The sequence below is a fragment of the Geotrypetes seraphini genome, chromosome 2, assembly GCF_902459505.1.
Source record: "Geotrypetes seraphini chromosome 2, aGeoSer1.1, whole genome shotgun sequence".
Classification (NCBI taxonomy): Eukaryota; Metazoa; Chordata; class Amphibia; order Gymnophiona; family Dermophiidae; genus Geotrypetes; species Geotrypetes seraphini.
This window is the reverse complement of record NC_047085.1, coordinates 336,230,801-336,248,131: the sequence shown is the minus strand read 5'-3', so window position 1 is coordinate 336,248,131 and position 17,331 is coordinate 336,230,801. Positions and strand designations below refer to the sequence as shown.

Genomic DNA, 17,331 nt, shown 5'->3' with positions numbered 1-17,331 from the left:
CACACATGTACTAGTTTAGAGTGGAATATGTGTCTGGGTTCCCTTCTCTGCAGTTCACTGCACTGACCACCAGGCTACTCCTAAGATCTGCTAGCTGCTCCGATAGGACTGGCCATAACATCTGAAGCTGTCATATAGGCTGGTATTACTATTTTATTCACATCTTTAGAGGATGGGGGGGGGGATGGCAGTGATCACAGTGGTCATCTGGTTATTTTAGCCACCTTTTTGGCATTTATTCATTAGTGAAACAGGTGTAACTTTAAACTTCCAATTTTTTCCTTGGATATTTTCTACAATGATCCATTGTTGCAGAAAAATATCCAATCATTAAGTCCGCCCTAGTCCTACCCAAAACACACCCTCGATACACCCCCTTGAGATTTAGAAGCATTATAGATGAATAGCATAGAAAACCATCCACAAAATGGGTTTCAGAAATAGCAATTTAAACGTTTTAGAGAAAAAAAGTCTCTGCCACTTTGGGGTCTTTTTATCAAGCTGTGGTAGGGGTTTAACACACGTTAAACCGCCTGCCATGCTAGCTGCTAACACCTGCATTGAGCATTGTTTTATTTTGAAAAGAGTCCTATAATCCCACATTGGCTATATAAATTTATAATTTGGCAAGGGATTGATTAACTTATTTTTTGGCACTGGCATAACCTCTTCATATATTATATATAAAGTCACTTTCTATCATTTTTTTATCATTCTTTCTCACATATTTGAAGTTTTCTTAATATTTGAAAGAGATTTTTGCACCACTGCTGTCGATAAATATTTGAATGAGCATGTGCAGTGTTTTATCACACTGCACCACTCAATAATAGCAGTGCTTCTAGGTGAGTTTGTTTTAACGCTCTTAAATAATTCAAAACTGTCAATAAGGCACCAGTTATCCTTAGGAAAAGTTGCACATATGATTTATTATGTAAGACTTCAACTCATAACCCTATACCCCTCTGCTCACCATTCTATCCAGCAGTTTAACCATCCCCTTTAACTGCAACCCCTATTCTGGCATCCTGTTTGTCTTGTCTTGATTGTGTAAGCTCACTTGAGGAGAGACAGTCTGCTTTGTGACTCTGAACAGCAAAGTAAACGTCTGGTAACACTCTAGAAATAATTAATAGTAGCAGTAGTAGTAAGACTTACAGTAAACTCAGAAGTGTTCTTACATATATTTGATTTTTGTTATTTTATATATATATTTTTTATATATACGTAGATAAATGCTGCTGCCAGATTGTTTTGGTTTAAGAACTGATTTTTATTTTTTTAGTTTTTATTTTGATGATTATGGTGGACAGTTATGTATTTACTGTGTCCATCATATTAAAGGAGCTAAATCAGATTTATGTATTAATTTTTTACACAGCCACAAATAATTTTGTACTAAATAAATATTCTTCAGATCTCTCTCATGGTGCTTAAACTTACATTTGCACAAGTAATCATCTTTGTCCTTTCAACTGAAGTAACAGGTACAGTTCCCCATCACTGGAAGATTAGGTTATTCCTTCGATAATCTTGTTACTGTTAGTCCCTAAAGGATTCCATACGCTAGACCAGTGTTTTTCAACCTTTTTTGGGCAAAGGCACACTTGTTTCATGAAAAAAATCAAGAGGCACACCACCATTAGAAAATGTTAAAAAATTTAACTCTGTGCCTATATTGACTATATATAAAGTAATTCTCTTGAATAGGAATCAAATAAACACAAAGAAAGTATTTTATAATTACTTTATTATGAAATATTAAGTAAACAGAATAGTGAAAAATTATAAAATACTTTATTCAGTGCGAAACCTGAGCCTGTTTGGCTGAACACAAAGCTGATATTCTGGCTGGAATCGAAGAAAGACACACACGTAGCTCTTCGTCAACAGCCGTTCCCTTCACCGCCCCGTCACCGTCACCGCCATCCCTTTCACCGCCCCGTCACCGCCACTGCCATCCCATTCACCGCCCCGTCACCGTCCCCGCTGCATCCATATAAGCCTTAGTACTGTAATATTTAGCTTATTCCTTTCTTAAAAATCAAAGTTCCTGCTGCTGAACTAGAGAAAGAGATGTTCAGCTGGCAGGGCTTTGTTTATAAATTTTTATCAACACAACTAATATACTATTTTATCCTAAAGCAAAAAATAAATAAATAAATATAATTTTTTTTTCTACCTTTGTTGTCTGGTTTCTGCTTTCCACATCTTCTCATTCAATTCCTTCCATCCACTGTGTGTCTTCTCTCTACATCTTCCATTTGCTGTTACTGTGCCTCTCCCTTTACCCCCCCCCCCCCAATTGGTCTAGCACCCATCTTCTTCCCTCCGCTCCCCCATAGTCTGGCATCTGTCTTCTTCCCACTCTGTCTTCCACATTTCCCTTCGAGGTCTGTTCCTCTCCACCCTCCTTCAATGTCTGTCCTATTCCTTTCCACCACCACCCTTCCCTCCCTCCTTTACCATCTGTTCCTTTCTACTATCCTTCAGCTCCTCTCACGTGGCTTATCTATCTATCTTCCTCCCTCTTATTTTCATGGCACGTTACAATGTAATTTGTGCAAGCCACTGAAGCCTGCGAGCTCGGTCCCTGTCCCATCCCCACAAACCATCTCGCTTCTGTGCTCCTATTTTCTCCATTTCTAATATCTCCCCTATGTATCTGTCATTACCCCCCCCTGTGTCCATATACCATCACCATGGCATGTCCCCTTTATGTCTCTGTCCCTATGCCTCATGCACATAATTTCCCCTCTTTCTGTTACCTTCCTGTGTCCAGATTTCCCCTATCTTCCTCTTCCATACCAGTGTGTCTCTTCTTTTCAACCCCATCTAGCTTTTTTCCCTCTTTCTTCTCCCCCCCCTGCTTCTAGCATCTGGCTCACCTGCCTGTCCTTCCCTTTCTTTCCTGCTGTGGGTTTTTCTTTCCGTCTTCATCCCCTTGGCCCAGAATCCTTTTCCCTTTCACTCCCTCCTTCCAATTTGAGCCGGGAACACGAGTGATCGCACGGTCCCCGCAGCCACCACTCGCCTGCCCAATCGATCCTACTGTTTAGCCAGCTCTCTCCCTTCGCCTCACCTTAGTTTGTAGGTTTTGTTTTTCGGCGACATGCACGCTTTCCCAAAGAGCCGCGCACGCGCGGCTGCTCAGTGTTCAATCTTCTGCTCTGCTGCAACTTCCTGTTTCCGGTTGTGTCAGAGCAGAAGATCGAAACTGAACAGCAGTGGGGACCGGGGGAGTCTAATGGGAGCGCGTGCGGGACCCGGCCTGAGGCCTAATCAATGTCTGCACCGTACGGCACACCAGGCAACATCTCGCGGCACACTAGTGTGCCGCGGAACAGCGGTTGAAAAACACTGCGCTAGACAACCTGCAGTGTGGGTATTGCAGAAATCCACAACTTTTCTAAGCACATGCTCTACCCCCCCTTAGCCTGAAGGCTGGTAGACAAATCCAGTTAAGTCCCAAAGCCAAGCAACATACCTGAACAAATCCATGACAAGGGGGTACAGGGGAGAATCCTCATCAACAGAAGTAATTCATGAACTGGTTTGCTGTGCAAAATATTAACAAGTGCTAACAGGCACAAAGGCAACTCAGAAAAAATTAAGGGACACTAACTTGCAGTGTGCAGCGAGAACCCCAAGAAAGGCCTTCGGTAATGTGCATACTCACAGCTGGCTGGAAAATCTTCAAGCCTGTAATGAAAGTAACTGAGGCAGAAAGGAGCAAGCTACTCCAAAGAACTGAGTGAATACAGATAGGGCGGGTCATATGGAATCCTCCAGGGACTAACAAAAAAAAGATTATCAAAGGTATAAACCTAATCTTCCATTCTGTTATGTCCCTTCCGAATTCCATACACTAGGTGACGTGTCAAAGCTACGCTAGATAGGGAGTGAGAGAAGAGCCTGCCCTCAAACCTGAGGTCCCAAAAAACACCATCAGAACGATCCGCCACAACCACTCAGTAAAACAGGGTAAAAGTGGAAAATATTCGGACAGCCAGCCAGCCGGACACTGACTATGACCTCCGCAAACCAACAGATCCATCCTACACAGTTGGGGGTGGGAAAGACAGCCTTCAACTTGAAACCCGGGTGGGTTTCGCTCCAGATGCATACAGCCTGCACTTGAAACCTGTGACAAGGTCACCAGCCAGCAGACTCCCAGGGGAAGGGACCCCAAATCTATAAATTGGGAGAGTATGGCGCAGTGGTTAAAGCTACAGCATCAGCACCCCGGGGATTGTGGGTTTCACGCTGCTCCTTGTGACCCTGGGCAAGTCATTCAATCCCCCCATGGCCCCAGGTGCATTTGATTTTGAGCCCACCGGGACAGATATGGAAAAATGTGTGAGTACCTGAATAAACTCATGTAAACCTCCTGGAAGCTCTCCTGGAAGAACAGTATAAAAAATTGAATAAATAAAATAAATGGTGGCACACAGCAGGCTGGCTCCACAGATTCACCAGAACTTCTCTGTGAAGCTGCAGTCTGGCACCGCGGGACCATGTCTTTTCCTCCAACAGGGGACCACCTGGAAGGAGTCTCAAGGCACTGAAGCCACCGAGAAACGAACTTTAAGCAAAAAAATAAGAAATAGAAGCAAAGCAATTGCAAAAGACTTCTGCACAGACTGCTTGCAGAAAGTAAAACTGGATTTATTTACCAGCTCTCAGGCTAAGAGGGGTGGAGCATGTGATCAGAAAAGTTGTGAATTTCTGCAATACCCGGACTGTGGGTTGGGAATGAACACTTAGCGTATGGAATCTGGAAGGGATGTAACAGAATGACCCTTATGCTATTAGGGATAAAAGATTGGCTTTCTAGTTTTCAAAATCTTTCCCTTTAGTTTGAGCTTACAATCCAATAGTCAATCAATATTAATCAACTAGAAACTCATGACTGACTGATTTCAGCTGGACTGCATTCACATGGTAAAACAAGCTGCATGTCATCATATATATTATTCTACTTCAACAGCAGCCAGTTTTTATGCTGGTCTATTAAGGTGTTAAGGTCTACAAAAGGTGCTAAGCATGTTAGCATGCATAAAATGCTAAAAACACCCATAGCAAGAAATGGGTGCCTTTAGGACCAGATTCTCTAAATGGTGCCATTGTTGGCAGCTGCCTTAAAAGCGGTAACTGATCGCATGTCAATCATGCAACGGCGCCATTCAGAAAATCATACCTCTGGCAAAGGTAGACACTGGAAATGTAGGCCAGAGTTTTCAAGGCCTACATTTTTGGCGCCTACCTTTGATGTTTCACACCACTGGAGGCCCCTACTGGAGCCTAACACCACTTCCACCATTAGCTATGCCAACTGTGGTGTTAGGCATCGGTAGACACTTCCAGAGACGCTATTCTGGTGCTGTTTTTTTAGATGCAGAAAGATGCCTGGAAATCTCTTTTTAAAATACTCTTAATTGGCATTTCCCTCTTTACTTAGGTGCCGGTAGGGCGCCTACCAATACCTAACTTAAGGAGCCATGTATAGAATATGGGCCTTAGTGTTTAGCGTACGCTAAAGCTCTTAGCACTCTTTGATGAATTCACCCTAAGTGTGTCCTGGTGTTTATTATGTGTGTATCATGTTACAAGACGTGTTAAGGGCAAGATGAAGCCTGATTTGACCACAGTTGTCCATGTTATTTATTACCTTGCACACGGTAATAAACTGTTGATCATTTCCTGCTCCAAGTACAAAGTAGCCATCCTTTGTTTTGAAAGCCTGTAAAAAAAAAAAAAAAAAGACAATTTTAACAAACAAATGAGAATAATGAAGATTTTTAAACATTTTGGGACAAATTCTATACACGGCTCCCAATTGTAGATAGCGGTAGGCATCCTACCGTGTCTAACCAACCAATTGGGAAGCACATTTAAAAAAAAACAAAAAAACACCCCGAGGCAGGGTGCCTATATTGTAGGCGTTTTCACAAGTATAGAGAGGCATGTAAGGCTGCTTAAGCTCGCCCAAGGCTAGGCATGGGCGTGTTTTCACCCGGAAGCGGCCTTAGGCAAGTTTAGGCAGCCCTAGGCATCTCCCCAGGGCCGCAATAAGCACCTGAAATGTATTTCAAATAGACATGGCTGCTAAGCTGATCACAACAAGGGAATCTCCCTGCTGCGATCAGTTTAGCAGCCGCAGCAGGGAACCCGCCCCCCCATGAAGTCAACAGGCAGAAGGGATGCCCACTCCTTCATGCCGGAACCCCTGAAGCCCCCTCATCCCCGAATGTCCATGGCAAGAGGACAATTGTTCCTGCTGCCACCACCCCAAGACATCCCCCGGCATCCTCCTGCCGGAACCCCCAAAGCCCTCCACCCCTGAATGTCCATGGCAAGAGGGAGAAGTGTCCAATTCCTCCTGCCACCACCCCTCGAAGATCACCGGCAGGAGGGATGTCCAGTCCTTCCTGCCAGAAACCTCCCACACCCCTCCGAAGACCACTAGCAGGAGGGATGCCTAGTCCCTCCTTCCAGAACCCCCCCTTTCCCCCCGAAAGCATGCCAACATTCCTAAGCTCACCCGGATATCCCCCTCCATACCTATTTCTTGATGGTCGGCCGGAGGGATGCTTATTCCCTCTGGCCAAAAGACTCGCCTCCACAGAATGGCAGGCCTTCCCCTTCCCGGTGCATCCTGGGATGCACCAGGGAGGGGCCTTAGGCGCCTGGGCTAACCGGAATCTTAGGCCTCCCTCCCAGTGCATTCTGGCACTCCGATTGGCCAGATCCATTAGGCCATCCTCCATAGAGAATTTCCCCCTTTGCCTGTGAACAGTTTAAATCATATTTAAACTATCAATAAACAAATTTGCCTATAAAACAAATGAATTAATTTGGCTACTTTTCATCAAGTGCTCCTTAAAGCAATGGCTTTATTTATTAGACATCACTATCAATTGGTAATAAGGGGCCCTTTTACTAAGTTGAGTTAAGCAGCTAACATGGGGTTTACTATGTGGAGTAGCCTAATGCTTAGTGCAGTGAGCTGAGAACCAGGGTAACTGAGTTTGATTCCCACTGTGGCTCCTTGTAACTCTGGGCAAGTCATTTAACCCTCCATTGCCTCAGGTATATCAATTTGATTATTGGCCCAGGAGGGACAGAGAAAGTGCCTGAATATAATATGTGAACTGCTTTGGTTGTATCACAGAAAGATGATACTTCAAATACATTAACACCAGCCCAAGCTACTATCTCCTGCACTAAAAAGGCAACCGCTATAGTAAAAATCCCACGTTCGCTATCTAATGCAGGAGTAGGTGTGACAAGGCTAGGCAAAGGGCTGGCTAGCTGTGACAGCTAGTGTATGGGTAATTGAAAATAGTGCAGCTGAATTTACCATCACCTCAAGAGGGCTACAAAAACAATGCACCAGCACCCACACCTGCATATCTATCTGATCCCCCTTCCTGAACCCCCAATACAAGCTGTGACTGCTCAAACCCCTTTCCCAGTGCCCAACACAAGCTGCTACAGTCCAGTTCTCCCACCCTCTCACAGTGAAGTGTTTGCTGTCTCTTTCTAAATCACTCTCCTCAAAGGCTAACCCTACCCCAACCCACAAAACCTGCCCTCTTTTTCCTATCATGTGTCTCTCTGGTGGTCCACTGGAATCTGGGCAGCAGCAGATCGCTGTTGCTACTGTCCAGGACTGTACTGGGATCCAAAATGGTCTCCATGACTCCTAGTGGTCATATGTGTGTGGGGGGAAGGGGATCAGGCATTGAAGGAAGATCAGTCTGTGGGGGTGGGGCCAATTCAGAAGGGAAGCAGCACATGCATGCGATTATGGGAGGCATCAGGCAGTTACAATTTGGGTAGAATGTCAGAAAGGGGGATCAGGCCTGTGCTATGAGAGGGAACAGAGCTAAAGTGTTTAGGTGAGGGGGGGAATGGGTGGAAACATCATAATGGCAAAAAAATCACATGCTAATTGCAGCGCCCCCACTCTGCAGGCAAGTGTACTGTGATCTTATTTCATCTCAAATGTAGCCGAGTGACCACAACAAGGAAAACTGCAGACGGACGTACAATGATGCAGGCAAAGTTTATTGTGACAATAGATAAAATGCGGTTAAAGTTTGTTTTTAACCGCATTTTATCTATTCTCACAATAAACTTTGCCTGCATCATTGTTCGACTGTCTGCAGTTTTCCTTGTTTTGGTTTGCCTTCGTATTCTCCACTGCAGACTGTGTTGGTTCTTCCCTTTTGTTGTTTGCCGAGTGACCACAGACAGAACACACTTATCAGAGGTGGGGTATGCACAGAGAAAACACCAACCAAATCTTGACTTAAATAAAAGTCAAGATAAACCTGGTTAGGAATTTAGAGCAATTAAGAGAATCAAGTTTGGTGTTACAATATCTTTTCTTATATTATTTAAAAAATAGCAATTACACTATTTGAAAGTGCAAAAACAAATTAACCTTCCCTTCCTACCTCCCACCCACCCCCACACACACACTTTTACTGTTTCAGTGTTTCATGTTTGTTATGTTTCAACAAATTATACATATGAATATATAATCCACCTAAATAAATAAGTTAAAAAATGTGTTAACTGACAAGCATCAAATCGAAAGTCACAGCAAATTAACATATTCTCACCATTGTTGAAGTTATAAACAGTGACTGGAAGTACATTGATGACAGTAAAATGCTTCTATATATAAGGGTAAATCAAAAAGTAAAGGCAAAATACATTTAACGGCTTTAATAGAAGTAACAGAGCAATTAAACGTATCACTTTTCCAGATAATCCCTATGCAAGATGATGGATTTGTTATGTCGTTCAACTAACTTCGTATCACAAAAAATCTTCCAAAGTGGAGGAACTGGGGTAAAAGAGAAACATATAATTCTAACACACCACCAGTTGTTATGCTGTATTTTCTTGCCAGAAATTTCACTGAAGGCAGGAGAGGCATTTTTCCTGCTCATTCAGAGCCCTTGATGAAACGATACTTTTATCGTGAAACGTTGGCCATCATGGCTTTTACAACACAGTGGCAATAAGCAATAAGCTTTGGCTTTCACCAGGCTTCAGCTTTAGCGTTCAGCTCTAGCTTTTCAGCACATGGGACTGTGGCACTAAGTTATGGACAACACTCACAAATACACTGCATCAATATAAAGATAAGTTCAGTCCTTTTAAAGTTATTTATTTATTTATATATATATATAAAGCACAATTGCTGCAGCATAATAAGGGTTTTTCTGGCTGATGATCATAGTGTGGGGAGAGCTTAGATCAAGTTTTAGCTCTCACCCATAGCCCTGGTGTTAATACACCCCGTGGCTTCTGAGGCCTTTTCCCTTATCTGGCTTTTGTGTTTTATGGCAGAGTGAAATTTCTGGCAAGAAATATAGCATAACAACTGGTGGTGTGTTAGAATTAATTATATGTTCAACTAATTTCTGCATTCCTGCAGAGAAGTTTTTGGGCTGCTCCCGAAGCCAGGTGAGCACCGCTTCCTTTACTTCATCATGCTTTCTCTTTTGTTCTCCAGGTCACAGTGATGCACCCATGTCTCGTCGCTGGTGACAATTCTCTCCAGAATACTCCGATGTTCTTCATACCATCTCAGGAACTGGGTCACAGCCTCCATACGTTGTTGTGCAGATCAATAAGCTGTTTGGAAACCCAGCGTGCACACACTTTCCTGTAACCCAAGTCACCATGCATTATGGCAAATGTAAATCCATAACTGATATCCAAATTTGCGGCTAATTGAAACACAAGTTATTCGTCGGTCTTCTCTAATCAAGGCATCCGCCCTGTCAGTGTGCTCTTGTGTGCGCAATGTTGAGGGGCAACCAGAATGACCTTCATCTGTTACACCTGTTCTTCCCGCTTTAAACCTTTTACCCACTCATAAACTTTTCATTGATTCATGGTGCTTTGTCCATACTGAGTCAATATCTGATGGTGAATTTCCACAGGTTTCACTCCCTCTGCCTAAAGAAAGCGCACTGCTGCATATTGTTTGTCGATAGTGCAATCTTGCAATGGAACGTGCTTGTTTCTGACCTCGTGGCTGCCATACGACTAAAGGCCGAGCACTGCACTGCACGTATCCAACAGGCAATGTACAGTACATATGTTAAATTTCACTAGCTTTGTTCCGGTTATCATGAAATTTAACAATTGCCTTTAATTTTTGATTCACCCTTGTATATGATAGTTATCTGATGTAGTTCTGTTTAATATTGAGTCTATTATGATTTACAAATGACATCTACAGTTTTTTGTTACCTAATATTTTTTAACAAATTAAGGGCTCCTTTTACAAACTGTAGTAGTGATTCTCCCATGGAAAGCCTATAGGAACTGAATGGGCTTCAATGCTTATGCTGTGGGGGAATTGCTACCGCAAACTTTGTAAAGGAGACCCTAAGAATCATCTGCTTCTTAAAGAAACATATAAAGTATGCTTCTGATACACACAATATATTCTTTATACATTCTAATGATATCAGAACCTCAAGTTAGGTTGCGCTTTTTTTATTTAGTCAATATGCATGCGCAACGTTTTTGGACAATGAATGAATACATGTTTCGATATGACGTCCAAATTCGAGTTTGGATGTTTTGCAGAACTTCAACAAAAATCCAGTACCAAACATGCCCATTAAACTGCACATCTGTCTTGTTTTTTCAGAAATGGACATTTTTCAGATGTGCATCTATCTTTCTGAACCATAAAAAAAAAAACCCATACTCCAAAGAAAAATGCACAAAACAAGCCACTGAAATGTATGAGGGGCCCACGTTTTTAGTAGACTGGTAACAGAGACATCCTAGCAAACAGTGGGATACCTCAGGGGACACTACAGTGAACTTCACATAAAAGGTCCCAGGTACGCAGAGCAGGATTAAGGGCTCCTTTTACTAAGGTGCCCTAGCGGTTTTAGCGCACGCTACAATGCCGCGCATGCTAAAAGCTAACGCCTCCATAGAGCTTGCGTTAGTATTTTTCGTTTAGCACGTGGTTAGCGCACGCTAATCTTAAGCGCGCGCTAAAACCACTAGCCCACCTTAGGAAAAGGAGCCCTAAGTCGTAGGTAAATCAGGCACATGCCTAGGGCCCAAAATTTTAGGAGGGCCCCGTCAGTTGTGCTCAGGATTCAGGAGGCTAGGACTGCCCAACTGTCTGGATCTTTTCAGGATTCTAAGCACTCCCTGATGTAACATTTATCCAGTCAACATTTAAAATCACGAAGACTGCAAACTAAAATAACAGGTAATGGAGTCATTCATACATTTTCCTGACCGCATCTATTGAAACCATTTGAGAAGACTTCTGTAAGCATCAAGTACATCTACCAAGGCTGTTAACACAATAATATGTAATATTTATTAAAAAGAGATTTTTTTTTTTTTTAACCACATGAAAGTGTGAACAAAACCACTTGTTTGTGTCTTCCCAAAATAAATGCCTGACTAACATAAACTGATAGATTACCACATCTGCAGTTACCCCTTCAGAGAAGCGCAGTTCCTGCTGTACAAAGGCTTTTTGGTCACGCCGAGTGCAGTTGCGTTTGCAGAAACTCTGTCATCAGTAATCAGGGATGTAAAACGAATAGCACAAAAGTGGAAAAATCTGCATTTGTTTGTTTTACTCACATGTCCAGCTGGTAATGTTGAACCTTCTAAGTGCTTTCTTAATTAGAACTCTTTAGGTAGACGTTCATAGTTAAGAGTTTTGGGGTAGCCTAGTGGTTAGTGCAGTAGCCTGCAAACCGATTCCCACTGCAGCAAATTGTGGCTCTGGGTAAGTCACTTAACCCTCCATTACCTCAGGTACAAAATAAGTGCCCAAATATAATTTGTAAACCACTTTGACTGTAACCACAGAAAGGTGGTATATCAAGTCCCATCCTCTTTTCTTTCGATGATGTTTGCTGTCACAATTGATTAAGTATGAAAAGAAAGGAATATTTCAGGATCAGAACAGTTTGGACTGATACCTGACTTTGGGCTAGATGCACTAAAGCAGGGGTGTCCAACCTTTTGGCTTCCCTGGGCCGCATTGACTGAAAAAAAATGTTTCTGGGACTGCACAAATGCGCAAATGCTGCAGCAAGACAAAGGAGGGAGCCGGCAAGACGGTAAATACCCAGGGGCAGCAGAGTAAAACACTGCATCACCCTCGACCTGGGCCGCACAAAATACTTCACTGGGCCGCATGCAGCCCTCGGGCCGCAGGTTGGACACCCCTGCACTAAAGATACCAACTATCAAGTTTACATGCAAATGATCTGCACGCAAATACGACCGATCAATCGCTCAGTGAGCGACTGACAGTTGCGCAGAGCCCTAACAGCAGTGACAGGGGAAGCAGCCTCCTGTCACTGCTGTTAGGGCTTCTTTTATTTTATGGCACAGATGTGTATGTGTTACACAAGCACAATCTGCCTCATTAAAAAAGAAAAAAGCCCCCCCCTGCACTGACCTTCCTCCCCCACGTTACTGACTCCTCCAAACCAATCACCTCCTCTTCCCCAAAAATTAGCAGTAGGGATACCCACTCCCTCCTGCACCTGCCCCCCTGAGCCGCAATCCCCTCCCTCCCGACCCCTAAAAAAATACCAGGAGGGATGCCACCATACGACTCTCCCCCCTAACCTCCCCGTACCTTTTTAAAAAAGTTGGAAGCAGGAAGTTCGCTCTGAGGCTCCTGTTTCAGGCCGCCAGTCCTAAATGACGGGCCTTCTCCTCTACAGTGCATCATGTGATGCATGGGTAGGTGGCCTAAGGCCCTGATTGGCTCAGGCACCTCGGGCTCCTCCCACATTAGCTTGGGGGGTAGCATCTGGTGGCAGGAGGGAGTGGGCATCCCTCCTGCCTTTTTGGGGGGGTTCGGGGGAGGGAAGGGCGCTTTGTTATGGGGGGGATTTTTCCCAATCTGCACATGCAAATGAGGGAGAACAGCATGCAAATGTAGGCAGGCAGCGATTCTAAAAAAAAAAAAAAAATGAGGAACACCGACTGGGCTGGCCAATCAACAAAGAAGTGACCGCCCTGCCTCTCTGGACTGACAGCACACAACCCACCCTCCATACCAGAAAAGCGATGCATAAGGGGAAAGGTGCTCAATCAAGCCCAAGTTCTTGAAGTAAAAAGAAAAGAGCACAGCCCTGAGAGAGGCCCAGAGGACCTTCAAATGCTTGTAGTGCAGGATCAGCCAGCGTTGCCAATAAATAAAGGCAAACAGTAGTAAACAGAAAACAGTCAGTGTACACAGTGGTCAAGCTCAGCATCACATATAGGGAGGCACAGCCGGAGAACAGAGGGGCAGGGAGTCCTTTCTCACTGGGTCCCACTGAAGAGCTGCCATTTCAGGCTAGCTGAAGTTTTGCTATTTGTTGCCGACTCCTTTCATCTTGCTGAAAGAACTTCTCCTCTGGTAACTCCGTAACGGCAAACATCAAAGAAATAATTTATTCTGGCTTGCCGCTCTCTGCCCTGACTCTCCAGCTTTTGCCGCCCGACTCCATGGTTTTAACCCACAGGTTTAAAGCGGGGCTGCACTACTGCATGTTCTGTTAAGTTTGAGAACACATCGCAGTGCAGCCCCGCTTTAAACCCGTCGGTTAAAACCACGGGCTCGCACTGCAGGGAAGGGCGGCAGAGAACAGGAGAGTCTGGACGAGTAAAAAAGTAAGAAAATAAAAAACGGACAGCAAACGCATGTGCAGACCATCTACAGGCAAAGTAGATGGTCTGAACATGCATCAGGATCGCTCTCTGGCGATCCGTGTTGTTGGTGAGAGGCGTGCCTCTGATCGCCCCCATTTGCATGAAGAGGGTTGGTGAATCAGTCGGCCTGGCTCAGATTGCCCACGGATCGGGTAAGATCTGTGGGCTTAGTGAATCTAGGCCTAAGAGTAGTTAAGCAAATACTCATAGCTTCAAATTACTGCTAATTAGCACCAATTAACACAATTATAACTAACTATTGGTTAATTACAATTATTAGCTAATTTTATAATTAAGTTATGTATATAACTGGCACTAAATTATGTGGGTACTTACAGAATGGCAACTGGCAGAATTTTGGCAGTTCTGCATATAGTTGCATACATGCCATTATTGTAAACATTTGCACGCATGTAAGGTGCATATAAATATTAACACCTAATTTATTCTTGAAAGCCTTGATTGGAGGAGCCAGTAATGCTATCGCACTGACTGCACAAGTAACAGTACATGATAAGTACTATGTGCTAACTGCACTGTGCAGTCCATGTCCATTCTCAATCTATGTATAATCCATCTCCTAATGCATTAAACAAACTGTCATGAGTATGTTGTCATGTCTCTGCAATAACAATATAATACTTTAGTACAAAGGCTCTCGTGCCATTTAATTTGAAGAGTGCATTGCATTTTTTGCTTCTTACAGTTGTGAAAATCTATTACTTTATCAAACTATGTTCCTAAGCAAACTGTTTAATAGTATGTGCTTTATCATTTTGGCAAGTTATATTTCTAAATAAGCTTTGCTTTTTTGAATATACCAGTTTTCTAAAACAGAAAAATCTCTCTCTTCAACAGCTGCAGAATGTGGCAATGCTAGGTGAATACCAATGGACAAAAGTTTTCCCTAGAGGAATCATTTATATTCCCATAGAGACTGTGGAACATTCGGATCTTAAAACAAAATGTAATTTATATACAAAGCAAACCTGGATCCAGCTTGCATGCATCAGTCAAAAAAAGGAATAAACAGGTGTCACGAAGGAACTGACAGCACCTTAGGGGGAAATAGTCAAGGCAGCACAAGGAAATAAAGGCATTTTTCTGAATTTAGCCAAGTTACTCTTTTAGCATCACAGTTGAGTGATTGGCTTCAAACACTACAATTGATGTACAAACACTTGGACAAATTAGCAAATGCAATTTTGCATGCTAAAATCATTAACAGCATGCATTCAAGCATTACTATACAAAATAAGCATTTGCTAATTTGGCTTCACTCATTAGGTAAAACAGGAAATGAACTTCATACTTATGGTTGAGTACATGAATAAATTCATGTAAACCGTTCTGAGCTCCCTTGGGAGAACGGTATAGAAAATTGAATAAATAAATAAATATTGCACAATCATTTATTAATTTTATTATTTATATACCACTTATAGCCTAAGTGGTTTACATTCAGGTACTCAAGCATTTTTCCCTATCTGTCCTGATAGACTCCCATGGGGTGGTAGCCTAAGGGATCTGACCAATCAGAATGTTAGGTCATTCCCAGTGCATCCAAGAATGCACTGTGAGAGAGGCCTAAGATTCCGGTTAGCCCAGGTGACTAAGGCCCCTCCTTAAGCCTTAAGCACCTGAGCCAATCAGGGCCTTAGGCCCCACCCAGGTACATCCCATGATCCACCAGGAAGGGGAAAGCCCGCCATTCAGTGTGAGTCGCTCTAATTTATATACGCAAATCACCATTTTCCCATCTCTCTATACCATTCAAGAAAGTAAGGAATACTTAACAGAAATTTATTGGAGGGATTATGCAGGGGAATAGGAGTAATGAGATAACCACATGGCAGAAGACTAAAGGCTCCTTTTACTAAGCTGCGCTAAATTGCCACATGCGGTAGATGCTAACGCCTCCATTGAACTGGCGTCAGTTTCTCCGTGTAGCGCGGGGGTTAGCGCGTGCTAAAAACGCTACTGCAGCTTAGTAAAAGGAGCCCTAAGGGAGGAAGCTATCAAGGTATGATAAAAGACGAGCTGTTACTCCACCTTGATTTATTACGAGAGTCAGTAAACTCACTCCTGTAGTAAGTAACACTATTTATTTATTTATTCAATTTTCTATACCGTTCTCCCAAGGGAGCGCAGAATGGTTTACATGAGGTACTCAAGCATTTTCTCTGTCTGTCCCAGTGAGCTCACAATCTATCAAATGTACCTGAGGCAATGAGGAGATTAAGTGATTTGCCCAGGGTTACAAGGAGCAGCATGGGTTTGAACCCACAACCTCAGGGTGCTGAGGCTGTAGCTTTAACCACTGCGCCACACTATCCCCTTCACAAGCAGTGCTATTCCAAAAGCATTAACCTCAAAGCTGTGACCTAATACTCTGGAGCTGTGTCCCTCCCCCCCCCCCCCAGGTCAAGTTCTCCCATTCCCCATGTGATCGCATACACCTATCCCCGGATTAAGCCCCCCTTCTGATCACATCCTACCACTCTCTGAGAATGTGATCAGGGTGCTTAATTGGGGAGGGGTGTGATTGGAGGGGTGTTAGTATCCAGATAGCTATTCAGCTGCCCTAAGTTATCTGAATGGTTATCTGGGTTAAGGCCCTGAACATCACTGTTATCCAGATAACTCCCAATGCTGCCCATTATCCCACTAATTCTATAATATTGGCACTTAAATGCAAGCATCATTTGCATGCTAAAAATACAAGCACTTATGCATATAAATGTAGCGTTCATGTATGCAAGTGCTAGGCATGCATGCAGCAATATTCTATAATATGACAGCAAAAGTCACATAGCACATAACTGCAAGAGACTGTATGGGTGGGACTATTAGGATTTAAATTTTATGTGAATTTTTGGAATAACAGGGGAAACAGTAAGATAAAGGTGAATATATGTAAAATGGAGTTAAATAGTTTTATTTCCAATACCTTAAATGACCCTTAAATGGTTTGCTTGGTTGCCCCACTGAATTCAAATTTATGTTTATCTATTGTTTGTATCATATGTTTAGCAACTAAAGGGCGACCAGGATAATATGTCTGTAATTAATGTGTAAACCGCATAGTTTTACGCAGTATATAAATTATTAAATAAATAAATGTGTGGTTCTTTAGAACAAAAGGAAGGCAGCTGTTAAGGTGCCAGCACGTTGACTGACCTGAAACTCGCCAGTTTTTTACTTTCCATGCTGAGGCAGTAATCCTACTGTTTGATATCTCAAGCCTTAGAAATTCATGGTGATTTTTTTTTTTACCTTTAATCTAATATAATAATACACTAAGCGTGCATGCGCACTCCCACCTGCGTGTTCCGTTTTCCGTGCGCTGTAGTCTCCCACAGATAGGAGTGCGCATGCGCAAGAATCCCCCGAGGTGGATGTCGGCCGCGGTGGCTGTCCGAAACGGATGTTGGCCGCAGCGGCGGCGGCTGTCGGCAGTTGTAGGCCGCTGAAGACTGGCTGGAGGAGGACGAGGAGGAGCTGCTGCACAGGGAAGTGGTGGGAGAGAAATGCTGCTGCATAGGAGGCAGGGAGAGAGACAGATAGATAGAAAGAAAAGAAGAAAGACAGAGGAAGACA

General features: G+C 43.3%; 1 protein-coding gene across 11 annotated transcripts in view; it reads right to left on the bottom strand.

Moving 5' to 3' along the window:
* SUGCT (succinyl-CoA:glutarate-CoA transferase) overlaps positions 1 to 17,331 on the bottom strand; it is a 965,969-nt gene that overhangs the window by 514,552 nt on the left and 434,086 nt on the right. For all 11 annotated transcript variants that reach the window (XR_004538045.1, XM_033930269.1, XM_033930264.1 and 8 more), the window contains exon 10: positions 5,672 to 5,743. Coding sequence is in view for 10 of the 11 variants with exons in the window: in XM_033930269.1 (XP_033786160.1) it covers positions 5,672 to 5,743 (72 nt within the window). In the remaining variant the exon portion in view is untranslated. The remainder of the gene's footprint in view (positions 1 to 5,671; positions 5,744 to 17,331) is intronic.